The 27,137-nt window shown below is 39.1% G+C and overlaps 2 protein-coding genes across 4 annotated transcripts in view; both read left to right on the top strand.

Moving 5' to 3' along the window:
- Nucleotides 1–5,379: 5,379 nt before the first annotated feature.
- The window catches only part of LOC146608273 (striated muscle preferentially expressed protein kinase-like), a 67,266-nt gene continuing 45,508 nt past the window's right edge, over nucleotides 5,380–27,137 (top strand). For 2 of the 3 annotated variants that reach the window (XM_085348265.1, XM_085348267.1), the window contains exons 1-2: nucleotides 5,380–5,812; nucleotides 7,289–7,846. In XM_085348265.1, the coding sequence (XP_085204391.1) occupies nucleotides 7,462–7,846 (385 nt within the window). In that variant the 5' untranslated portion in view covers nucleotides 5,380–5,812; nucleotides 7,289–7,461. Of the gene's footprint in view, nucleotides 5,813–7,288; nucleotides 7,847–13,758; nucleotides 14,113–27,137 lie in introns of those variants that run through there. The other variant, XM_085348268.1, reaches the window with a different exon arrangement.
- Nucleotides 16,055–19,414, top strand: LOC146608274 (uncharacterized). Its single transcript, XM_085348269.1, has 2 exons — nucleotides 16,055–17,049; nucleotides 17,167–19,414. Exons 1-2 carry the CDS (start codon nucleotides 16,744–16,746, stop codon nucleotides 18,727–18,729), a joined length of 1,869 nt encoding a protein of 622 aa, XP_085204395.1. The 5' UTR covers nucleotides 16,055–16,743; the 3' UTR covers nucleotides 18,730–19,414.

The raw sequence follows: 27,137 nt of genomic DNA on the forward strand, positions 1-27,137 counted from the left end.
GTCTCCTCAATCTGATTTAGTTTAAGTGTGTTTTGTTCCTCAGCTGTGTCTTCAGCCATCAGTGTCTGTGTATTTAAAGCCTCAGTTTACCTTAACTCTCTGTTGTGTTGTGCTGCTGATTCTGTTTTCCACTGTTGTTTCTCTGTTTGGATTTATGGGCTTTGTTTTATGGCTGCACTTGGCCTTTTCTGATGCCCCTGAGTAAAGGTTTATTTTCTGTTTATTAGCTCTGTCACACCAGTCTGGATTTGGGTCCTCATTCACACATCATATGACCTCAATATAAAACCCCTAAGTGAAAACAGCCCTGATGTGGTGTTCATTTAAATGAAAGAGTGGGTTTGTAAGCATTTAGTTTTGCTATAAGAATCCCTTAAAAAAACAATATATATATGTTTAGACAGCAGACAATATAACAGCCAAACACACATATAGTTCCTATATACCGTAGTCTCATAGCCCAGTTACACATTAAGTAAATAGGCAAACTTTAACATTATAATGCGCATGAAAGCAGACTTTAAGTGGTCTGATAGAAACATGTATGTGTAAATCACATCTTTTAGCACCAATCCTAGCAGATTCACATGCATGGAGAGTGAGACAAACAAACTGTTAACAGATAGGTAGTGGCTAATGACGCTGTCTATCTAAGAATAGGGGCTTACAATTGTAGTACTGGCATGTATGCCACAACTCCGGGAGTGGTGTGCTAATGACCAGTTGTGGATCTTGGCACCTCTCAAAGGGCCCAACATTGTACTAAACTGGCCATTTGGTACTGGATGTTTATAAACTGTAGTTAAAAGAAGAGGGGATGTTAAATAGTAGGAAAGTTTGTTGATGAGTTACTGCCATCACATTCAGAATGACCTTTTTTTCCCCATTAAATGCTACGTTTTCTCAGTTTAAACATTTGATATGTTTTCTATAGATTTATGGGATTTTGAAATTATTGCATTCTTTTCTTTTTACTTCTATTAAACCTTTCAGGAATTGGGATGGGAGTTATCATCAAAACGGACTAAAAGTGTCATCATTTTTTATAAAAAAAAATGCCTTTTGACTGATGAACTGCACTATACGATGATGCTATCGCTCATCTGTATGCATTATTAAATTGCTGAAGTAGAGTGAAGTAGAGCTTTTTCTACTTACCACTGCAAAATCCCTTCCCAGTCTGATAATGTTGGCCAGTGGTGCTTAAAGCAGACATGATCCCCCCAGTGCGTCTCTCAGTGTGAGGTTTTATGAGATGATTAATGACTGAGAGAAGAATGAAAAGTTCTACAACACAAAGTACGGGGTAGTTTGATCTGATTAGGCTTCCAACAATGATTTTATTAAAACGATCTAAAAATTAAAAATGACTCTTTGGTGAACTGCTGACAACTTAGATCTGAATGATAACATAAGCATAAAATGGCAATCCTCAAATACTTCAGAACTGCACTTACAGTGTTGTAGCTGATTAAATGTACCTGGCTTCACTCCACCACTGGGAGAGATTCCACTGTCTGAACACGCTTGTGATGCATCAGCATCCAGCAGGTGAAGCTGTAGAATGTGTCTTAGTGACAATACCTGGCACTTTAAAACATTGTTACCACAATATCAGTCGATGAATCAAGTTGTATGTGTAGAACATTGTTCAAGTGCAGTTTACAAGAACAGGTATGTAAAATGGTGTGCTCCCTTACTCACACAGGATCACCAGGTGGCTCCACATGTTTGATCTGGACAGTTCTTATGCCAGATGTCCTTCCTGACACAACCCTGAAGGCATTTGTGTCTTTTTTCCCTTGTTAGATGAAGGTGAAAAATAGTACTACATGCAGCCACCCAAGAGAAAAATGATGAAAATTGCTCAAAGTTGTGATTATAATTATTAGTAAAATTCAATGACAGTATAACTAACATTGAAATGTAGTTTCTAGTAATAAACCAGCATAAACTCATTGAATACAAACCTGCTCTATGAATTACATTTACAAACAGTATTAGTATTAGCTTATACTTTATTTGCAAACGAAACAAATTATAAAAACCATCTAATCCATCCCAATATTGCCTTGTGTATTTAGTCCCAGCCATAGAGCTTGGAAAGCTGGTGAGTAAACAGCTAACAGAGCGTTTTACTCATGATTATACAGGAGAAAGGTCAAGAGTCAGATGTAGCCTGATGGGAAAATTAAGGGACTGAATATAAAAAAATACAAAACATATAAGGACTCATAGGAGCTGCCACATTATGGAGCGGAAAAAATTAAACAAAACAAAAAATTAAATCAGTAAATCAGTGTGTAAATAAATCAATAAACAAAGATCATCACTGCCGGTGTTCTTAATAGAGATGCGAAGTTAAAAAACAGAATCTGACAGGTTAAGCGATGGTTGACAGAATAAGAAATAAGAAATAAGAAAGGGCTTTTCCTGCTTTGTATCCTTTTTTATTTTTTTATTTTTTTTTATTGTTATTATTTTCCCCTTGATGGCTCAAAAATGTATTCATAAGAAAATAAAACATTGCTTTGGTTTATAATGTGGCAAGCCAAAAAGGTGTTTTAGGGTATGCTAAATAGCAATTGAGAATATAATTTTATTTATCTATTTTTTAACATGGAACAATTCCTCTCAGTAGGTTTGCTAAAACAAAGATTATTCAAGCTTACAATATATAATTTAAGTATAAAAATATACATGAATTTATATATATATATATATGTATATATATATATATATATATATATATATACATATATGTGTGTGTGTGTGTGTATCACGTTACTAAAAGCGGAGATTCCAACACCTTGGCCATATTCAGTTTAAGCAGATTTCATTGTTGAATTTAATAGAAAGATCTTGAAGTTTCTGTGACTGTAGGCAAACTGAAAGACTTTAGGGGTCTGTCAGCACAGCAGCAGCTCCTTGTTAACACATAGACCATGTTAACACACCTAACTATTAGGCTAGTTATGGTTGGTAAGTTATGGTCAATTGACAGGTGACCTTCCAGCTTCACTCAGCTCGATACCAGTTCAAGTCACCTCTCCACATTCTCTCTCTAGATTGGCGACAGTAAAGAGAGATCAAACTGACATGGAGGTACGACAGACAAAACAGAGAAATACTGAGATACACCAGTTATTGCTTTCATATTGGTTATTTGAGCTATTTGGAATCGCAGAAGCTAATGGCTGAGCTCATAATCAACTGGACATATGGAGACTTAAGTTTGCAATGATAATTGTTGAGCAAATTCTAGTTTGTGGTTAAATGTAGCTTTTTCATTGAATAATAGCATTATAATCATGAAGGTATTAGGAAGTTATTCCCTTCCTGAATAATGCTCATTTATGAATGTGATTCTTTATGTGATAGTAAGATTATATGTTTTACTATAAAAGTAAATTCTGAATGTACTATTTTTGTTTGTAAAGGAAATGTGAGCATCTTTTCTTATGTTGTATTATTACTTTACCTGACCTTTTTGTTTGATTACAATCATGTAGCTTATCAAGTCTCTCGGTGACTGTTTCCACAGCAACAGCACAGTATTTGCAGGAGTTTTTCAGGAGAAGCCATTTATTTTCTCCTTCTTCTTGGTTTTATGGACTCCTGAGTACTCTGTAATAATGACCACTGATTGAAAAGAGGGAATAAAAGGAGCCAGTCCAGACAGAACAAATGTAGTGTCTTGTGCTGCGGTGGCCTTGGAGTCCTCCTCTGACACATTTGAAACAGATGGATGGTAAATCAGACGCTCTACTTTATATAACGACTTTTTGACTTTGGTTCATGTTGACATGACAACATCATGCAGTTGCTGTAGATTTGTTGGCTGTACACCCATGATGAGAATCTCATGGGTGTACACAGTCTCACCACATCCCAAAGCTGGTTTATTTGACTGAGATCTGGTGACTCTGTTGGTCATTTACAGTGAACTCATCTTCATGTTCAAGAAACCAGTTTGAGTTGATCTCAGCTTTGTGACATAGTGTGTTAGTCTGCTGGAACACTGTGGTCATAAAGGATGGACATGGTCAGCAAAAATACTTAACTAGGCTGTGGTATTTAAATGATGCTTATTTAGTAATAAAGGGCCCAAAGTGTGCCAAGAATATATCCCCCACACCGTTACACCGCTAGCAGCTTGAACTGTTGATACAAGCAGAATAAATCTGTTTACAGCACATTCTGACTCTACCATCTGAATGTTGAAGCAGAAATTGAGACTCAGGCGACATTTTTCAAATCTTCTCTAAGTCCCTTAGTTTCCTGTTTAGTCTACAGGAGTGTGGTCTTCTGTGGCATTTGAGATGCTCTTCTGTATACCTTAGTTGTAACGAGCTGCTTATTTGAGTTACTGTTGCATACAGCACCTATCAGCTTAAAGAAGTCAGCCCATTCGCCTCTGACCTCTGTCATCAATAAAGCAATTTCTCCCACAAACTTGCTGCTCAATGGTTATTTTCAGGCCATTCTCTGTGGTCTGAAACCCTAGAGATGGCTGTTTATAAAATACAACCATGCCACATTTAAAGTCGCTTAATTGAACTTTCTTCTTCGTTCTGATGCTCAGATTGAGCTTCAGCAGCTCATCTTGACCACATCTACATGCCTAAATGTATTGAGTTGCTGCCATGTGATTGGCTGATTATATATTTGGGTTAAGAGGAGTTAAACAGACGTACCTACAGTGGTACTGAATATGGTGTCGTCTAGGGACGCACCTTGCTCACTGTCACACTAACTTAGCTATCCAGGCTGTCATTCAAATGTGTCTGTAAAAACTGGTCAAGCACTGCTTTGAATTTAAAGCCCAAAGCCCAAATTCTTATTGAAATATTGATCAGTGAATGGAAGTTTACCAAAATAAAAGAGAGATGGAGCGAGTGAAAAACAAGCCACAACAACTTAGAACTATTTTTATAAAAGCTCTACAAAACCTACAGCTGCTCACTATGCTTCAGTTAAACAAACATAGTAAATATTCCTCCCAGTTAGATTGTATCGTTATATCACTGCCCTACAGTTCTATGAATCACTCCTGTCTTTATTCTTAGACTTTCTTTTTATAGCAATTCCAACGGTCGGTCACACACACACACACACACACACACACACACACACACACACACACACACACACACACACACACAATGCTTGATAACATTATCTAAAGGGCTTGGAGTGTGAGTGCTTTGAGCATGCATGTGTGTGTGTGTGTGTGTGTGTGTGTGTGTGTGTGTTTGTGTGTGTGTGTGTTTGTGTGCGTGTGTGTGTGTGTGTGTGTGTGTGTGTGTGTGTGAGAATAGGTTATACATTGCAGGCTAGGAAATGTGACCTATCTGTGGTGGTGCAGCTGTCGTTCCCGACCTGCAGGAGTTGGGAGTGAAGCAGTGACAAGGGAGAGAAGGAGACAGATAACACGAACCGACTTGAGAACATTAAAGCCTAAAAAGGTTAAGGGTGTCGATTTTAAAAAGCACTTACATTTTCTTTTAATGGTAAAAACACAAGACCGGAAGGCCTGAGTCGTTTGACATTTAGGAAAAAAGGGATCTGTCTCTGTCTCACCTTCACCAGGGTTCAAGCTGTTGAAAGGGACCATGGCCGTGGCTGCTAATGCTACATGATCTAGGGTGGCCTTACACCTACAGCCCGTGCTCGCTGAGGACACTGAGAGACACGGGCTTTAGCAAATGATTTGAGATGAAACATTTTGCTCCATGGATCTTGTTACCTTAACATGGACTTTGCGGGGATGTCCAAAGGGATTCTTGTCGGCTTTGATGGCAAGAGAGAGGTAAGGTGCATTACTTTCTATTATATAGCCTATTTTAGGCGACTCCTTGGATCAGCATATGAAACATCATACATTAACACATGAAAGAAATACGCCAGCTATTCTTTAATTTTGCTTCTCCACTTGCTGTCATCTGGAGTGATCACTACACTTTTTCCTACACAGGCTTATGAAATTCTGCCCTTTAAATGGCAAAAAAATGTCATTTTATTGTCATAATTGAATAATTGAATGAATTTTTCCCTCATTTGATTAGTATTATTATCATTTAGAAAAAAATTGCCAACATTAACTGCAGGTAGGTGAAGGAAACCAAATCACGACCTTTGGCGTCACAGTCCTTTGACAACTTGTACCACTCTTCAAGCTACAGGCTGTTGTTTAGTCTAAGACCCACTAGTGGCATCCAAAAAGGTTCTAAAATTGGTTCTCCCTCCCGGCTACCACAGCTTGACTTCTCTGTGGTTCATCAGTTTCGTGGCACGGGTGCCAAAATGAGAGGACATACAATAATGACATACACATACAGTGACTGCTGAAAGTGTCCCTGCAGTGATTTCTAAGGCAGAATCCTCACTTTTTTTTGGACCTGAAGATCATGAGCATCCAGTATTGATTTTCAGCCTTTGTACAAAGAGATTTTTCCAGCTCTTCTGAATCTTTTGATGATGTTATGTTCTGCAGATGATGAAATATTCACAATCTTTACAGTTTTACATTGAGAAACATGTAAAACTATCATTATTATTATTATTAATAATAATAATGATAAAATAATAATAATATAAACATTATTATTCTCCTCTGCCCGTCTTTACTTAACTTACTTACATTAAACTTATTCATGTTACAAACATGTTACTATGGTAATGTGCCTCCAGCAGCTGCTTGTTAGTTCCACTTATTTTTCCAGGCTTTTGTGTTGCTGCTTCAAAATAAGCTAATATTTTGTATGAAATACTAAAATGTCCCAGTTTAAACATTTCATATGTTTTCTGTTCTCCGCCGTGAATAAAATATGGGTTTTTGAGATTTGCAAATCATTGCACTCTGTTTTTATTTACATTTTTCACATCATCCAATTTTTGGGGGGAATTGGGGTTATAAGGAAAGGTCACAGTTTGGGTTAAAACACATTAACAAGCTCAGTTTTCCCACTAAAGCCCGTAGTAAACCTGGGCTTCTCACAATTTCATAGGCTCTGCTGCAACAATATTCAGGTTTGCACTGAAGACCAGGATGCTTTTTTGTCACTTATAATGACTTTACTTTCACTTGGTATATAGAGACATTACAAAGGGTACAATCAGCCTCTTTTAAGCCATTTTAATAACCAGTTTCAAAATAATACATTTTATACATATTACAGAGTAAAAATATCTCTTTTTTGTTTGTTTATTTGGGGTTTTTTGGCATGTTGGGATCGGTAGATAACTTTGATGTCAGTGTGATAAATATACTCTGTTTTTTTTTCAGTTCCTGGTGCAACATCCCAGCTCAAACCCCCTATGCACTCCCAGTGAGCCCAGAGACATCTAAACTAATGGAGTCTTTCAGAAGAGGCATTCAATAAATGCAGTTCATCTTGATAACCCAGTCAATTGCCAGATAAGAAGTACAGTTAATTAAAAAGTCTTTAAGAAGTCAAGATGGCAGAAAGCCACGGTTCAAGTTCCAGTTCCAGTTCGAACATCCCTTCCAAGAGGGCCAAAATCAGCATTGACCACGTTCCAGAAAATGGGTCTAATATCCAAGAACCAGCAGCTCCGGTTTTTGTGCGTAAGCTCCGTAAAGCAGCAGTGGGAACAGGTTGTGATATCCGACTGAGGGTGTCAGTGCTGGGGCATCCGACACCTTCGCTGGCCTGGTACCGCAACGATGAGCTCTTATCTCCATCGGAAGCCCAGGACTCGGGTGGTCTCTGGATACGAGACTGCCGCACAAGTGATGCTGGCTTGTACACATGCGTGGCAACCAATGAGCTGGGAGAGGCAAGGTGCAGTGCCGTCTTGGCCGTCATGGACCTCGGTGAAGGTAATCACAAGGAGCTTAAACACATTGTTCCTATCAAAAGAAGCCATCATGATGAGGGATTTTAAAGCTTTAATGATATATAACTGATTCAGTAAGACCAACCGGTGATTTGCACAAATACTACACCAATAATCTTGTTAATCTTTATTGTCTTGAAACCTTATCCTACTTATTAAAAGTGCATTTAGACAAAACAACTGTCGACCCAAGTTCCAAGAGCCGAGATTGGGTTTTAAGTTTCATATAGTCAGCCCATCTTCTATGTCTGCAGAGCCTCACTGGGAAACACTTAAAATTAGCTTGTTGCATTCTCTCTGCTGCACAGCTGAACATTACAGAATATATATGCTATACAGTTCTTAACAAATTTATTAGGGTGTCTGGCATGAAAGCACAAAAACACAAATATTTTAGGAATCTGTCAAAAGCCTGTTGAAAACGAAATATTCTTATTTTTTAGGGACGTTGTATATTATTCTTGTATTTTGCACCTGTAACTAAAATCAGAAAACCTCCTGATAGACTGGGGAACATATCCTTCAAGACTTTAAGTAGACTGTCTACACGAACTGCCTGCCACTTATTGGTTGTATCACTAGTTTGACAACTTGCTATTTTGGCATATACAACCTGCGCAATGATATAATAATAATACAACAAAAATCAAGTAGATGTCAGCTTTAAACTTTCAGTCTCTGGTAGTAGACAAGTTCTTGGTTTTATGCTGATTTTATAATGCTGTACAAATAAGCACAATGATATTAAAGTCACTGTGTGGATTGTTCTGCAGATAAATAAGTGTGTGATGTGGTTTTTGCTTCAATACTGTAAATTCTCACTTTTAGTAGAAATGTCTTTTGACTGAAAATAAAGACCTCATATCTTGTTTACAAGATTTTTAAAATGCTGGTGTCAGTCATTCTGTATGGATTTTTGAATCTGCAGAAATGCTTGGGAAGGTAAATATTTCCAAGCCAATGCTTAACAGCTGATTGAACAGAAGACCGAGGCCGTGACGGCGCTGTAAAAAGTCATTTAGCTGTAAAGATACTGCTGCTTTTGCAGCTCTGTATCACTTCCAAAATTAGAACACTTGGCTGAGACAGTTTTGCTCAGGGTGACTGGTCTTGTCAGCATAAATTCACGCAGCAAGGCATGCGAGGCATAAGTTATGTATCTGGGAAAAAAGAAAAGATCAGTCCCATCTGTCACATCTTCAACATCAGTTTTTCCAACTCCCACATGGTGACATCTTGTCAGTGCAGTGTAATGCAGCTACTTTAAGTGCAGGCTATGAAGTGAAGTAGTCAGAATGAAAAAGGTAGCATGTAGCAGATACTGCTGCATGAAAACACATAAGATTTAGTGTCTTTGTCAAAGACATTTCACAATCATGGACTGTCTAACAGTCTGCTTGTCTAAATTTTTTTGTTTCTTCACACCAATGTTGGTCAAGTTACTTGAAAAAAGTAATTAGTTACCAATTACTGATTACTTCTCCAGAAAAGTAATCCCATTATTTTACTGATTACTTATTTTCAAAAGTAATTAGTTACTTAGTTAATTAGTTACTTTTTAAAAACATAATACACAACCTAAATACGTAGCAATAGAAGCAATAAAACTTTCAGCCCAGTTCTATTTTTTTATGCATAATCAAATGGAAAGCCTCTTTTTAAAAAATGTTTTATTAGTTTTAATCTTTTAATTTTATGCACATTGCATTAAGCAAAATTTATATATGCAACTGTCTTTGAAATTAAGAAATTGTTGAACATTTAAACCTATTTTCTGCATATTCCAGCATATAAAATAAAATAATGATTTGTGTTTACACTCACTCTTTCAAATAGATGCAAGTAAAACACAAAAAAATAAATAAATAAAATCAAAGATCCAGCGGCACTGAGTCCTGTCGCAGCGGTCATGTCAGCGGGGTGATCTGTGAATTTCACATTCATGTGGCGGCTTGCTGGGTGCTTGCTCGGATTTGAAACGCTGAGGAAAGAAGTTTTCTTCCCCCGCAGAGTGAACAGCGGACGCTAATGTTTTTGTCACTTTTTACGGAAAGTCAAAGTAATGTCAGTACTTCCAAGCTTTAAACGCTGCATGGTCGTACTCTCTCCCGCACTCCATATTATCCATTGTTGATCTACACATGTCTGTTGCTGCGACGGGCATCGCACGCGCTTACGTCAGTGTCATGAGATGCTATCACAAACAAAATCACGATGGTTTACTAACGCAGTAACGCAGCGTGTTTACAGGAAAGTAACAGTTATCTAATTACTTTTTTTTTGCAATAGTAATCCCTTACATTACTAGTTACTTGAAAAAAGTAGTCAGAAATACAATAACGCAGCCCATCTTGGCTCCACGGTGCTGTTACCTACTGGAGAAGGAACATACTACCAGATTGTACACTAAAAAAAGGATTATTCATAATTTAGAGTAAAATACAACAAAAATATGTAAAATAAAAGGTTTATTTATTCAAATATTCAATCATTAAAGAAAACATGCTTGATATAAAGTGAATGCATATCATGAAATTTACCATTTTATATTGTACTTACATAAAAAAAAATTACATGAAAATCTTACATATTATCAAATTACATCGTTTTCTGTGGGGTTACTAAAGTATTCTGATTCTGACCACTTAAAACCAACATTTTGGGCACAAATGTCACATTAAACTTCACATGAATCCAAGTCTTTCAGTGCCTTTAGTAGACAGTCAGAGCACTGGACCTAATTTTCCAAGCTTATCTCTGTGATGTTTAGTAGGTTTGAACACTCACAGCCAGTTTGCATCATCACTTTGAGTGCTTTGTGTGGCTTGCCGTGCGATCATTGTATTGCTGGGAACATTTCGTCACAGTCTCGGTGCCCTGTCCTGTCTACAAATTTGACTGCTGAGCTCACATGTCAGCAACTCTCACACTATGAGCTGGCACGTACGGTCCAGCTGGTGCACTGTATCACTCAGCTCCTCTGCACTCTCTGTCTCTCTCTTCTGGTTTTGATCTATCACGGCTACCTACCTCTTTACGGCTACCTACCTAATATCGTTATCTTATTCTCCCTCTGCTCATTTTGGACTGATTGAAAATGATCCTCAACATTAAGCCGTGCATAGTTTCTCAGTTTGTTTGCTTTAGTTTTTTCTCCTTATGCACAGAGCAATACACTTAACACCTTAAATCAGACTTAAATCACTAAAATAAAGAACTAAGTTGGATGTGACTGTCGTGGGACACAACAGTCACGTGGACCTCTCTTGCTTTTTCCTATTTTCTGAAACATACTTCATATACACTGCTGGCATGTTCAGATTATTAAACATGGCCAAATATTCAAATAATAAGCTCATGGGCAAATAATCGCTAAGAGCCAAAAGCTCAGGCTGCTCTAAATATTCACTTTCAGGCTTCTTTTTTTAAACTCTGGTGTAGTGGTTAAAACATTTGCTTGGCAAACGAAAGGCTGCTGGTTCAATTCCAGCCAGAGATGGGGTTACATCAGGAAGGGCGTAAAACTCAACCTGCCAAATTGAACCTGTGTAGCTACATGTGGCGACCTCTTGTGGCAAAGAAATTGCTGAAGGTAGCTTTCTGTCTATGTGATAACAAAGACAGCATAAATTCGATTTAGAGGACATAATGATATACTTGCACATGTCAAACAGGGGCCTAAATTGGACAAAAGAGGCTTTGTTTCTCTTTTTTTCTTGCTACTTACGTGAAAACCAGCAATTCACTGTTGCCTCTCTATTTTTATCCATCCTGTAGGTTTTATTTTCTTATCTTCCTGACCACTGCCTCCCTCTTACATCTCCCCTCTTCTCACTCTCCTTGTGGTTATTTATGGCCCGGTATGTGCCGTGCCGGCCAGAGGGCTCGTGCTCTAGTGATGTGTGGATGCCGTCGGCCCCCTTCTCTGATTGCACCAGCAGACATCACAGATAATTATAGCTTCGCCACGGTCAAGACGCAGCACTGTCACACTCAATCACGCTCAGCTTGATGAATAAAGAGAAAAGGAGGGTGCGCTGGGATTGGAGGGGCTTAGTGTATACTTGCCCATGTGGGAACAGTCACTGCGTGTTCTGGCTGCTTTTGAGCATCACTCAGTGAGTCAGACACTCAGGTCTGTCACTTTAAGATATCATCCTGAGCGATCAGACCAACCAGAAACCAGAGCGGTCCAGTGTCACGAGCCCACACTGCTTTATTAATGTCACCTTCTGTCGTACAGCATTAATGTGCCGTCACACATCATAAGGCTGGATTAGCAGTTTGATGAAACAGCAGGAAATGGCAAATTGACCATCATTTGTTTTTTTATTAAGCTACTTTTACAGTAAATTATTGTAAAAACTGTGACACAGTGGTGTGAGTGAACATGTCAGGCACGACTTGCAGTTACTGATAAGGTAACATTTGAAAAGTTCTTTAGAAAAAGGCACCCAAGCTTAGGTAAGGACATAAAGGACATCCAGAGACATCTAAGGGTTCATAACACATAACACAGCTACAACTTTGCTTTAATCTTTGTTTTTTTCTTGCTCTGGCTGCAATATTATTCTCAGACGTTCAGTTTACATTTAAGGTGGAACTTGATAAATCCTGTTGACAATGACTTCCAAGTGTTATTTGCAAAGCTGCCAAATACAAGCCAAAGGACGGAAAAGCAGGCAGTTAAATAATTTCTGCATTTGCTTTGTTTTTACACGGGTGATGTCTGTTTTTTAGATATTCTTACTCTCTCAAGAGCTTCACAATTTAATCTGTCTCACAGGGAGTTTAAAAAGTTGAGGTACTTGAAAGACGCAATCAGTAAATTTATCCACAGAATATTACTGACATCCAGCGACGATGGACGAAAGACTTGCTAACAATGCAAAGTGGGCAAATCCCGAGATAGGTTTTTCTCCACTTTGAGACGAACAGTTGAAGTCATTATCAATGAGGGCTAATGCTACTGTTGGCTGACATACGACAAGCTAGGAATACATTACAAGGTTATCTAGGTAACTAAAACCTGTAATGTCATCTAGCAGTGTACACTAACATAAAGAAAGAATGTGTACTATCAACATGGGCTAATAAGTAAATCAGAGGAGCCCAAGATGCCATAGATGATGACCAAACAACAAAGACATGTTGTCTATACAGCCAGGTGAAAAATCATCGGCTCAGTCACACACGGTGATTTAAACAATTTCTTTCTGGATGCAGATGATCAGTTAAAATGTTTGAAAGATGTGGAGCTCCAACCAATATAAAAGCCAGTCACGGTGGTATGGAAGGTATAGTCACAGAAGGTTCAGTCCTGCTGTACAAGACTAACAATAACACCGTGATCAGGTTTGTTATTCTTATTCAGGAAACAGCAATGTCACTGAATTCCACAGTCACTCATATACTTGTGTTAATCTTTCCATCCGGCCACAGAGTTCAGTTTAAACTTCATCTTTAAGTGGGACAAGGCTACAGTGTTATAAAAACCTCTAGCATCAAGGTTCATGAGCACATAGCTGTCTGAAATAGGGCCGCCACTCTTCGGCAATCCTCCCCGTAACTGTCTCATTGTCCCATAATGCATGAGGTGTTATACTATATCATTAATGGTGCATTACAACATATCTGCCATGCACTAGAGTTTCAAAACTGCCCGTGGTCCAAACAGAGCGACTCACAGAGGACAGGAAAGGTCGTTCTGTGTTGCCGTGTGTTTAATCTCCTGCTATAACCAAGGGTGGGCAAGTTCTGTGAAAGGGGGTGCAGAGGGAAAGTACAACTGTAGGGGGTGAACTATGCAGGACTTGAAATAGACCACTGAAGTTGGCAGTCAACGTTAGGACTTCAGGGGGTACAGGGAGAGGGGTATGGGCTGAACATGACAAAGTTTGGAGGTTTAGCAGCTATCTTAAGGTGGTGCATCGTTGCAGGACTACTTCCCCATTTCATGCTAGAGAAGAAGCCATTTTGAGGCATCTTTATAAGAAAAAGACGATTCTGAGAAATGAAGGCCTTTTGGAAAAATTTGGGAAGTTCCTATGTTCTCAGCAAGGTTTTAATAGAAAAGAGCTTGTGCTGGAAGAAATTATTTTGGGCAGGAGTAGCCATCTGGTTGGGTTTTTAAAGGATTTTACAAGAGAAAAACACGAGCCATGTCCAGGAAGGAGCTACTCGATGCACGAAAAGCTTTGAGGAGCTTTAGGGAAGGTGTGAGTGGGCCGAGAAGCAAGAAACAAAGAGGTGAGTGGGAGATGGCATCAACACAAACGATGTACTACGACCAAAAAAATCTTATTTTTGTGGTGCTGAAGTAAGAGAATGATCATATTATTGCAGGGAGTTATAGTGTGCATACTCAACTAAGTGGAACAGCTGTAATGGAAATGAAAACAAGGCAATACACTTGAGGCCGCTATTGTTCCTGCTTAATTGGATTCAGTGTGTCTCTGTTGTGTCTTTGAAGGATAATGGTTTGTACTGCAGGCTTTACTTCAAGGTACACCAATCCTGTTTTGTGAAATTATTAATATAGCAGTTGCCTATAAACTGATTTTCTTTGAATTTTAACTGGTTTAGATTTGATGTCAAAAAAGCACAAATTAAAATTGGACTCACAGAATGATCACCAGCTAAATCTGAGCATTTCCTGTTGCTTTTAAAGGTTTCTGTGCATATACAGTCTTATACAGGATTAACATGAACATGGAAATACCTGAAATGTATGTTTTAAGTCAGCACTTTTATGGAAATCTTACCTATGTGCTTTTAGTTGTTGTTGATGTTAAGTTTGTGGGCAAACATTAATGTCACGGTTCTGGGTCCGTTGGACCCAGTATTTTGAGTTTATTGTGTTTTGATTTAAGTTTGCATCAGGGATTGTGTTCTTGTTCTCTTGTCGTGTTATGGTAATATTTATGTCTATTTAGAGTTCCATGTTTCTGTTTATCTGGGTTTAAGATGTGGGTTTAGTTTCATATGTCATTTCAAGTCTGTCTCTGTCTAGTCTGTGTCTTAGTAAAGTGTGTTTTGTTTCCTGTTTTATTGTGAAGGTCTGCGTCTCATGTGAGTGTGTTCATGTTTACCTTTGTCTCGTCTTGTTGATTATTCCCAGCTGTGTCCACCACCTGTGTGTAATTCCCCTGTAGTTCTCTGTGTATTTAAGTCATGTCTTCCGTCATTGTTGTTGCTGGTCCGTCTGTGTTTCCACCCTGCGTCATCTGTGTGTTTCCCTGCCGTCACCATCTTGTACCGTCGTCCACCTTGCTTCATGTTTGAGTTCCGGTTTGTATTCAGTAGTTTAGTTGTCTCCAGTCTAGTTTAGTTCGTGCTCCATTTGCTGTTTGTCTATATTTATTTCGTGTCCAATAAACCACCTTCACTCCTCCACTACTGCCTGCAATTGGATCCTCATTTATTATTTTTATACGGCTCATCTCACTCGCCGTGACAATTAAACCTAATGTCTCCTAACTCAATGCCTCGGTAGCCATATACAGCATGGCATTCGACCCGGACCTCTTGTATGGATTAAACTGCCATACTGGAGCAGAAATAATCTGTCGCTCCTTGATGATTTCACATTCTCTAAACATTTTGTTCAAGTGGATTAAGGATGTGGGACAATTAATTAGTTTCTCTGGTCTCACGAGGCAGCTGAGGCAATATGTGAGGGTAAAGCTTGCGCTGTTTAGCCTCTGGTCTGGCGAATGCTGTGTTCCAGCCTGCTGGTACACAGTCATTCACAGTAACCCTCAGGGATTTGGTCAGGATTAGGTGGTAGGATCAGGTTTCACTGTGACTGTCAACGCTGGCCACTGTCATTTGGGATTTCCAAAGTACTTCACAAACTGAACTGAATCATCATCCTGTAGCTCCTGAAGGTTTTTTGTTTGTTTATCTGGCAGCATATAAAGATCTCTTGTGAGAATTCTTCATAATTTTGCAGGCTTCACACATTACTTTCAACATTTACTGTGAGACTTTAAGTCTGGTCTGCTGGCAGTTTCATATATCAAATCTTAAAAAAAAAAACAACAACCAGCAAATGTCAATAATCTTGGGCTCGGTGAATAAGACGCCCTTTGTAGAATTTTGAAATGCAATAAGTCTCTTCTTCGTATATCATCTGTCCATAGCAAGATTACCCCCCCCCCCCTCCCAAAAAAACAAACAAAACAGAACTCACATTTTTACTTTAGACTCATAAAAACCTCTAAATTAAACAATAAATACCTGCCTTGTAACACCGAGCCTGCAAACACGGGTGTTACTGAACCTCGACCAATATAGATGCAACATAAATAAAGCATAACAAATTCTACAGCTATTTCCGCTACGGCAGTACCACGCAACCTCTTTGGTGCTATGCTTGGCAACCTTTAAAAAATGATGTAGGGGAGACCGGGGATAGTTGTAACGTGGGTCAGTTGTAACACTTTTAATTTCTCCAATCAGGGCTAAGTTTCAAATCATGTGATTCACTCGGTACATGCGCAATTCAGTTCTTCCATCACTGGTGAAAAATCAGCACCCTTCGACAAACACAGACAATTTTAGAAGAAAAAAACTAATTTGTATGCCAAAAAGTAAGTTTTTTGACTTTATTTCATTTTCTAATAGCACTAACTGCTTTGCAGTTAAACTCATCAAACTTAAATTATGTTATTTGTATGTCTATGGGGATATATTCTGTGCATGTCTTTAGTGCTAATGTTTTAGGTGTTAGCTGTAATGCGAACTAGATCGTGGCTATAGGAGTCTGGGTCAGTTGTAACAGCAACAGCCTGGGTTAGTTGTAACAACCACGCAAATGTTACAACTTACCCCACTATTACTTTAACTCATATTTTTTTGTTTTCTTTGAATTACAGTATGCCTAGGTCATGGAAAAGACAGACTGACCGAGGGGTGCCACTCAGTATTTTGGAGAGAGCATCAAATGATGTTAGAAATCAGGGAAAGTCCACCAGATCTGTGGCAAAATTGTATGGCATTTGCCATGTCACTTTGCACCGATTTTGTAAAGAGAGGAAGAAGCTGGAAGAGCAGGGATCAATGGAACTCCCACCTGTAGGATACCATAGTGGAAAGAAGGTCTTCACTGATAAACAAGAGAAGGAATTAACAGAATACCTGATGAGAGCTGCAGATGCATTTTATGGACTATGTCCACGTGAGGTAAGCAGATAGGAAGCAATAAAGGATAAGACAAGGGAAAGTTAGAAATTTGTAATGGTAGCAATTTAAAATATAGTATATCAGAAATACTAACATATTTCGTGATTAAAATTACAGGTAAAAGAACTGGCATATCAGCTTGCAGTGAAACATGGATGCAAATATCCAAAGTCATGGGACAAATTCTCAAGGGCTGGACCAGACTGGTTCTCAGCCTACATGAAACGAAACCCAACTTTGTCCATTAGAAGTGCTGAGGCTACAAGTCTGGCACGGGCCACCAGTTTTAATCAACACAATGTAGCAATGTTTTTCCAAAAATTTGATGAAGTGCTAAAGAGACACACCTTAACAGCAAATGACATATGGAATATTGATGAGACTGGCATAACAACTGTGCAAACCCCGGACAGAGTGATTGCAAAACGTGGCACTAAACAAGTTGGTGCAATGACATCGGCAGAGAGAGGTTCACTGGTCACCCTTGCATGTGCAGTTAATGCCATTGGCAACACAATTCCTCCAATGTTTGTGTTCCCACGCATACGTTATGCAGACCACTTTGTCAGAGATGGGCCAGTAGGAAGTATTGGCAGTGGAAATAAGTCAGGATGGATGCAAGAAACAGAGTTCCTCATCTTTTTAAAGCACTTTGCAAACCACACCAAGGTCAGCAATGAAAAAAAAGTGATTCTTCTCATGGATAACCACAGTTCACACCTGTCAATTGCAGCCATTGACTTCTGCAAGAGCAATGGAATTGTGATGCTCACATTTCCCCCTCACTGCAGTCACAAACTCCAACCACTTGACAGGAGTGTTTATGGCCCACTGAAAAAGATGGTGAACAGTGCAAGTGATTCCTGGATGAGAATGAATCCAGGAAAGACCATGACAATATATGAAATACCAGGTCTTATCAGGACGGCACTTCCAGCAGCAGCTACACCAAAGAATATACAGGCTGGATTCCAGTGCTGTGGAATTTGGCCATACAATCCAAACATATTTGAAGACAGTGACTTTGCTCCATCACAGGTCACAGATCGTCCTTCTCCAGCAGTCCATATGGACATTTCTCCAGCTGACCAACAGTCTGCTCCTATTGCTGCTCATCTCACCAGTCCTACAGCTGACGACATGACCACTCCTCCAGATGCTCACATCTCCAGTCTCCCAACTGACCTCCAAGCTGCTCCCTCATCAGGCTGTGATGAAAACCCACAGACCTCCTTGGGCTTTAACCCAGAAGATGTGCGACCCTTACCAAAAGCTGGACCTAGAAAAACCCCTTCAACGGGAAGAAAAAGGAAACAAACAGCAATACTCACTGATACACCAGTTAAGATGGCCCTTGAGGCAGAACAGAGAAGCAGGAAAATAAGTTTTCCAAAGAAGAGGCTGTGCCAGAAAAAAGGCAAATCCACTCCCACAAACCTAAAACAATCCAAGCTTTCCACATCACGAAAGAAAAATCAGAAAATGAAAAACACTGAACAGGACAACACAGATTCCTCAGATGCTGATGAGAATTTCTGTATTGTGTGCATGGAAAACTTCAATAACTCAAAGCCAGAAGAAGCTTGGGTTAAGTGCCTGACCTGTGCACTGTGGGCGCATGAGGCCTGCACTCCAGGACAGCCATACATCTGTCACCACTGTGATTCTGATGGTGATTAAAAACTTGACAGAAACACATACAGTTCATTTGATGAAGCTGGTGCACAGCTACATTTTTTCAGGTTAATTATTATGTTCAAATGTGGCAAGAGTTGTCGGTTATAATCCCCACCGAGCCAATGAAGACTCAATGAAGGCCAACCAAAAGTATTGAAAAATTCAGTTGGTGAAAAGTTTTTGTTACAGTATGTTCAAAATCTATATTTCTGCACTCTGTCACACACTCCTACACACACTCACAAACACACAAATAGCTACATAAATGTTTATAAGTGCATTCAGGTGTTGAATAAAATAGATTACATCTTAAGATTTTGTCAGTACCCTTATTTCATTGTGTTACATCTCACCCCGGGGTATGTTACAACTAACCCAGACTATGGGGTTAATTGTAACATTTCACTCTTTGTGTTTGAGAGCATACCATGCAATGGGTAATTGTGCTGCAGAGAAAATAGCTGCACTATTTAATAGCAGAGACATGTAAATACTTTGCATTAAATTTTGAATCCACTACCTTAAAAGAGCTCCAAGCTACAGACAGAAATGTCAAAAATGTTACAACTATCCCCGGTCTCCCCTAGTTTGCATTTTGTAATAGTATCCAACATTGGAAACTCCAGGATAGAAAGGATGAGTATTAGCACTGTTTGTAACAAGTTTCAGTCAGCATATGGAATAGAAAAAGGACCTTGTTTTTTGTTTTGTTTTTTACACATATTTAATGATTGAACAATGGCGTACACTCAAAATTTCATGAGCTTTTTTCTTTTTGCTGATCTCAGAAGAGATCAGCAAGTGGTTCATTGTTTGAAAAGCTTGAGGAAAAAAAACACTATTTTTGTTGTCTATTGTCCATTGTTTTTTTTTCAATCTTACAACATTTTTCAAAGAAAAGTAGATGAACAGCTTATGGGATTAGGATAGCTAGACAAATTTTTAAAGTGGGCCTGTTATGCTTAACCTTATTGTATCAAGTCCTATGAAAATTGACGTTTCTGCAAGACCCCACGATCCAGTGGCTTGTAGAACCACTTTTAATGGCAATAAGTTGAAGTAATTGTGTACTGTATGACTTTATCAGTCTCTTGCATTTTAATTTGCAGGCATTCATTTATCCATCGCTGTTTTAAGGTCTCATCACAGCATTTCAATTAGGTTGAGGTCTGGACTTTGACTTGGCACCTTGATTTTTCTTTTTTTCTTTTTAGTAATTCTATTGCAGATTTGATGCTGTGCTTGGGATCATTGTCCTGCTTCATGACCCAATTTCAGCCAAAATTAAGCTGTAGGACAGATGTCCTCACATTTGACTCTAGAATACTTTGTTATACAGAGGAGTGCGTGGTCGGCTCAGTGACTGCAAGGTGCTCAAGTCCCGTGGCTGCAAAACAAGCCCAAATCATCACCCCTCCAGCATTATGCTTCATAGTTGGTATGAGGTGTTTGTGCTGATCTGCTGGGTTTGGTTTTGTGCATTATGACGATTATAACATCTCTACTTAGGTCTTGTCTGTCCAAAGGACATCGTTCCATAAGTCTGGTGGTTTGTTCAGATGCAACTTCAGATGCTCATACTGAACATGGATGAAGTTTTTAAAAATGAGGTCAGTTACCTTTGCTTTGTGAGGGCCAACCAATCAGGAGCAAGGCTTCTTAAAGGGAGGGGGAAGCCAAGATTCCAAGAAATAAGAAGTCTTTTTCGACTGTGAATTTGAAAAAGATTAAGCTGGAAAAGGCAGAGATTGGTTTATCAATACAATAAATAATCAACAGATCTTTTGCTGTTGGGTCAGCTGAATTTGCTTAACAAACCTGGTTAAAAATGAAGATGCGGTCTGCTGAGGAAAACAGAAATGGTGTGATCACAGTGTAGTCTAACAGCAGCAGAATCTGTTTTCAGTTGCAGGGAGATTATGCCAGCCTTGCTGCTGATAAAGCTGTATGCCTGGAAGGCATCCATCAAGTCTTCTCCACAGAATGCAGCCTCTGTCACAAAATCAATGGGTTTCCGTGAAGTCTGCTTTCTCTCTTGTTGCTTTAAGCTAATTAAACTGTACCATGCTCCAAATTGCACCTGTCCGAAGTCTTTTTAATGCTCATTCACGGTTTGCTATCTCTCCGTGCATGTTGACATTGCAAGAAAACAAATTTTGCACTGAGTTGATTCAGCTGAGACGTTTATATCTGATTTTCAGGAGAAAATATGAGCCCATTTGGTTTTCACAGATGTGTCTGAAACATATCAGAGGCCACTAATAAGGATTCTGTCTATGTATGCTGAAGGTCTGAGCAGTGCATCGAACAGTGATGTTGCCTGAAGCTTCAAAGAAACCAGATTCAAAGTAAGATAGATAGCATGCACCAATCATATCTAATTATCCGTTCTTAATGGCTGACAGTGTATGATATCCCAGCCAGAGATTGGTTGCAGCTGCCTCGTTGTGGCTTTTAGTGAGTATAAAAAAAACCCACCTCATGAGTTTCTTCCTAGCAGCTCTGCCACCGTATCTAGATTTTCATTGGATGATGGTCATGGAAACTTGTGTTTTGATGGGCTTATTGATCTGGGGGGCGTTTGAACTGTTACTTGGGGGTGTATCCCATATCACGCATAAAGCATTGGTATCGATTGCTTTGCTTTCTCTGTTGGACTGAATGCCTCTGGCCACTGGTGATGGATGGAGGAGGAAGCGAGGCGAGCGAGGGTGAATAGAGGGAGGTTTGTTAAAATAACAATGGGAAACTGAAATCCGTTGCATCTGGGCTTGCATTTTAGTGAAAACCTAGTTTGGGATGTTTTGAGGAGAAGAATATATCTTTCACAGCTGGGTGACAGTCATCGGATAAATGCATCGAGAGGGAAAAAGCTAATAACTAGAATTAAAACCCACGTTCAGAGAGCGGCCCGACTGGAGTCAATCTCACATATTGTGCGTTTGCACGTCCACAAGCAGTAACATGCTTAACTTAACAACGCTAAAAAACATGTTATTTGGCAAAGCACGTCAGCAGGGATAGAAAAGGTGTGCTGATATGTGGATGCTTACTATGGGTGGTTAGAGGGAAAAAAAAGATCTGTGTCTGCCTGTTATTATTTTTAGATCCATGTGATAGAGGAGGGAGTACAGAAACTTCTGAAAGAACAATTAATTCAATCCAGAGAAAGAGGTTTAATGGAGGAGGTGGTTGGACGGTTGGTGCAATAGTCTTGTGACCTTTTCTTAAAAAAAAAAAAGACATCCTGGAGGGGAGTGTTTCATAATATTCTCTTTGTCTGATTTGCAGAAGCCTCTAAGTAGAAAAAGAATTTCATCAATAGTCATTTAGAGCGGTAATAACAAGAGAAATGTTGAAGAAAGAGTGCATCTTTCAGCTTTAATACATTTAACTGTTCCAAATTTTAAAAGACAATTTGTCACTAAGCAACAGAGTTGTGTGGTGGTTAGCATTGTCACCTCAAAGCAAAACAGGCCAGGGCCTTTCTGTGTGTTTGGTGATTGTAATTTGGCCATAGCAGTAGTAGAGGGCCTAGTTGGATAAGCGAATGGACTAGTACATAACACTTTTGGGTGACTACTTGCCTCATTCATCCAATCACACACACTCACAAAGATACTTTGACACGCAGACTGGAGTAGCTGGGGATTGAACCACTGATTTTACAATGAGTAAGATAAGATAAGATTATATGTTTTACAGCTTGCAACTCTAATGTCTCATCTCACCACTCTCAACAACTTAATTTCCAGGTGCACAAAGTTGGCTTTTTAACAGAAAAATCTATAATGGACTGACATGATGGCAGACAGATAAAGTTTGTGACCCTAACTCTAGTGGAAAATGCAGAGCACTTAGGAATGAAGCAACAGAAACAGATAGACTTTATTTAGGAGTTGATAAAGACCAGTGAACCTAAAAGGAAACCAACAATGTTTTAAATCTCTCTACGACGATATCTGCAAACAGTATGCAAAATATTTGCATCTCTGTCAAAAGGGAGCTCCAGCGTAGGATCAAACTCAAACCATATTAAGAAAGATATGCAAATACACACAATAAACATGACTAGTGGCCTGCTAAGAAAAACATCCACGTTCCTTATGTTGCTTGAACAATTGAACAATACATGTGAGTGCGGTCATATGCAAAGTGAATATGTTGTTTTTCCCCAAACCCTCAGTAGATCAAAAAGCAACCATTTGAGATGGTAACTGTAATGGTGATTCAGAGACTCTGCACTTGTAGCAAAATGCTGAGATGTGTGGCAAACTAAATAAGTAGGTGGCTAAACTGAGGAGATGACGCGCATGTAAAGTAGACCCCCGTAATAAGGTAAAAAAGCAGCTTCCACAAGTTTTTTTTCTTGGAGTTAAAAAGTAAAGAAAGAATTAGTCTCAATGTAAAAATCTGTCTTCACTTTAATGTTCCTAATATTAAAGAAAACCTTGCTACTATCAATGGACTTACAAGTGAGTGTAAAAATCTCCTATTAAACCCTAAAAACTCTGTGGGTGAGCCATGGACAAGACTTGTGGATGACTGGTAGTTTTTGGTTTCCATTTGTAGGCTGTTTATAAAGGAATGGAATTTTGTTTCCATGGAGGGAATAATCACAGTAAAAAGTAAAAGAGGGAGTAACACTTGCTATGCAGTAATTTTTTGTTTGATTTTTAAATTCAGTTTTTAAAAAGCACATTGAACATGTAAAGTCATGGTACAATAATCCCACAATACTGAAAAAAGAATAAGAATGGGAATAAGAATAAGAACAAGAATGGGGACAAAAACAAAAATAGCAATAGAAATAAGAAAAAGAATAAGAATGGGAATTAGCATACGAATAAGAATGGGAATGAGAATAAGAATGGGAACAAAATAATAACAGGAAAAAAATCAGAACAAGAATAATAATAATAATAATAGGAATACAAATAAGAACAAGAATCAGAATGCGAGCTAGCATAAGAATAAGAATAGGAACAATAATAATAATAAGAGAACTAGAAAAGGAATAAGAACAAGAATGGAAACAAAATTTAAAAAATAGGAACAACAATAAGAATAAGAACAGGAATAAGAATAAATATATGTATCAGCAATTAACAATTTTATTTTGTTGCACATTTAATTAGAGTTTATATCTCTGGATTTTAGACAACAACCACATCACTATGGGAACTTGCAATCAACGCTCTGCAGTGTTTTTTTTTTAATTTTTAAATTTTGGTTGTTTATTTGACTAAATTATTTATTCAATAATGGGGACACTTTTATGTTTCCCTCAAACTATGGCTGCTATTTGTTGGGTATTGACCTCTAATGCATTTAGGGTAGTGCATTTGCTCTTCTACTCCATATTATCCTCAGATGCTTGAGGTCTAGACGCTATCACTGGTTAAAGGTAACCGACATGAAATAGAGATAAATATTTGATGGCTTGTGGGTTTTTCTGAGAGGCTGCGACCTTCCTTGCAGAGGATGACAAAAAGGAGAATAAACTGGGAGAGGCTGTAAGGATGGTGGTAAAGATTTGGTTTCCCTCATGAATCTTTTCCCCATCTGTCCCTCATTCTTCCACCCCCACCCCCGGCTTTCTCTTTTTTCTTTTTCCCCTCTCGTTCATCTCTAACTGACTCATTTGCATCAGCCTTGCTCTTTCTCATCTACAAGTCCTCCGACTCAGAGAAAAGTCAACACGCTTTGCCAAAGCTTCTCATTTTTCCACCTCCTCCTCCTGTTATTCTCCACTCTCATCACTGCAATCAAGCCCAGCGCACCCCTTATGCTCAGACTTACAACCCCCACCTCCCCTTGTTCTGAGTGTGCTTTCTCTCTTTCTCTCTCTCTCGATTGAGGGGCAGAGAGTGGGGGGAGTTTAGACAAACCAGCTGAGAATTGCCCCCTCTAAAGGCAGCCTCTACGTCAGACAGGGATGCTGTTCACATCAGCGGATACACACTCAGACACAAAGACACCTGGCTCTGGCTTATTTGCATCCTCCAGCTCTCTCTCTCGGTGCCTTTCTCCCCGTCTTGTTGCCAGACTGGAGAGTAAACACGCCCACGCACAAAAAGGCAGCTGAATCCCGCTCTGAATCCTGATTTTTATGTTGTTGTTGATGCCACACCCTGGGCTTTTTCGGGTGGCCGGGATGTTTTCGTGAGCTCATGCCACAGGTAATCTTGAACACTTGAAGATGAAGAAAATCTGGTCCAAGAAGAGATTTCAGGTGAGTTTGCTTCTTTACGGAAGAATGTCCACAGTGGTGCTTTTATGAAGCGCTAGTCACGATGCTTTTCTTTTAGATTTGTAGGTTTTTAAACATATTAGGATGACATGCCACACCCTTTACCTGATAAGGATGCACATTTGTTGATTTGCCAAAGGCAAATGACTTTAAAATACACATCAGGAATTAGGATTAAGACGTTTTAAGTTAATACAATGAGATCAACTTCAATACTGTAGGGAAAATGCTACAGGAACTAAATTATTAAATGTAATGCTTGCTGTTTTTTGCATTTGTGTTTGATATCTGTTGAAAAATTAGGGATGAATCCCGACAATCGAACAGAGAAAGTCAGCCTGGGGAAAATGTAATTTACCTTCCTGAATACATTCAAAATGATTTCTGAAGACACTCATCCTGAAAATCTAAAAAGGCAACATCCATTTTCACACCCTCAAGTCCAAATGCACTCCCTCTGTTACAGTGTGCACATTGTTTGTCATGAAATATTAATGTTGCTCGGGTGATCGAGACAGATTTGTTATACAATAAGAAATTCGTATGACAGGTTTCACAAATTCGGGGCAGATGAAAAGTGTGTCAGTAGGCTACACTCCATGGAGACATGAGAATCAGGGCAGCTACTCACAATGGCTACAAAGTGAGCGACGCACAATACGAAGCTGATTTCTGACGGTCCCTTTGCCTCTTTTGAATCCTACATCCAACTCTTGAGACCTGTTCTTTCGCTTGCCACCAGCAGATTTGTCGGAATAATGCTGGAAGGATTTAGATTATACCCACAGAATATGTTTTTGAAGTCTTTGCCAAATCCAAATTTTCCAAAGGACGCCGTTTGTGGCTGGGTTTTGCTGATATGAACGCCTTGGGGGCATAACAATGGAGATCATGACAACGATGGAAGCTTCTAGGGCAATCTGTCAAACAGCGGTTACCACCAGGCAACTGTTAATCAATTTGCCTGACACAAAAACATCAACCAATAGGAAGTGAGCGGGGAATGTGGCGGGCAGGGGTGGGGGGTGGGGGAAAAGTGTGAAATGAGTCACTTCACTTTGCACTTTTCCTATTTCTGCTTTCAAGCCGCTGCAGAGCCGTGAGTCATTCTGAGGAGTGCTCCTCTGTGATGATTGACAGACTGTCCAGGAAGCAGGTTCACCAGCTGCTTTAACAGCACCGACACTCAAGATTTGTCACATATTCTCATATTAAGTAGATCTCTTGATTTTACAGTTGTATCATTTATCAATTTGAAAAATATCACATTTCCTTGTGATAGTGACCTGTTGTGGCCTTTAAGAAGTTGTAAAGCATGTAGCAAGTCAGATGTAAAGCTTACCTAGCCATGAAGTGATGATGTATTGAAGAAAGGAAGAATAAAACAAATAAAATGAGCACAATAATCTACCAGGCCTAGTTTGCGTAGAAAATATTTCTTTTCAACCATATGCAGATTTTTCCTTTTTTTGACTTTATTCTGTACCTCTATACAGAATTTCAACTTTGAGTTTCATTCCCTTTTTTAATGACTTTCAATCACCTCTCACCATCTTTATCAGCATATCTGGACAACTGAACTTCAAGAGAACAAGAGGCTAGCAAAACTGACTGACTTATGGCCCCATTCATTAAAAATGTCCTAAATTTATAGTTGAACGTAGTCTTTAAGAAAAGTTTTGTTTATTAAGGACCTAAAAATACTATTTGTTATTCACCATTTGCTTGACTAAAGATATCTCTATGTCTGCCTACTGTAGATCACAATTTTCTCTTAGTCAGGAATTGCCATGTTGTTTACAAGTTGTTTAGCAACAGCTTCTCCTCAAACATGAGTGCAAGACTGGAGAGGGTTGACTATCATTTCAGCTACATAGAAGGCCCTGTGAAATCACTGTATCTAGGCAGGATTCTCACTTACAGGCATTGAGTCATATTCTAGTAGATTGGGAGTGGGCCATTGTTTTTCCCAGTGGGCCATAAGAAACTGAGACTTTTGTGGAGGGCCGTGCCAATAAACTGAACTCAATTCTGCTCAATAACAATTTTATCTCCTTATAAGCTTTTGGTGCAGCCCTCCACAACAGTCCCAGTTTCTTATGTTTGCCCCCGGAAAGATTAATTGCCCACCCCTACTGCAGGTGACGTTCATGTCCTT

Source organism: Diplotaxodon limnothrissa, linkage group LG23 (assembly GCF_057381915.1).
Source record: "Diplotaxodon limnothrissa isolate DT_005_m linkage group LG23, D_limnothrissa_male_GT1.1, whole genome shotgun sequence".
NCBI classification, from domain to species: Eukaryota; Metazoa; Chordata; class Actinopteri; order Cichliformes; family Cichlidae; genus Diplotaxodon; species Diplotaxodon limnothrissa.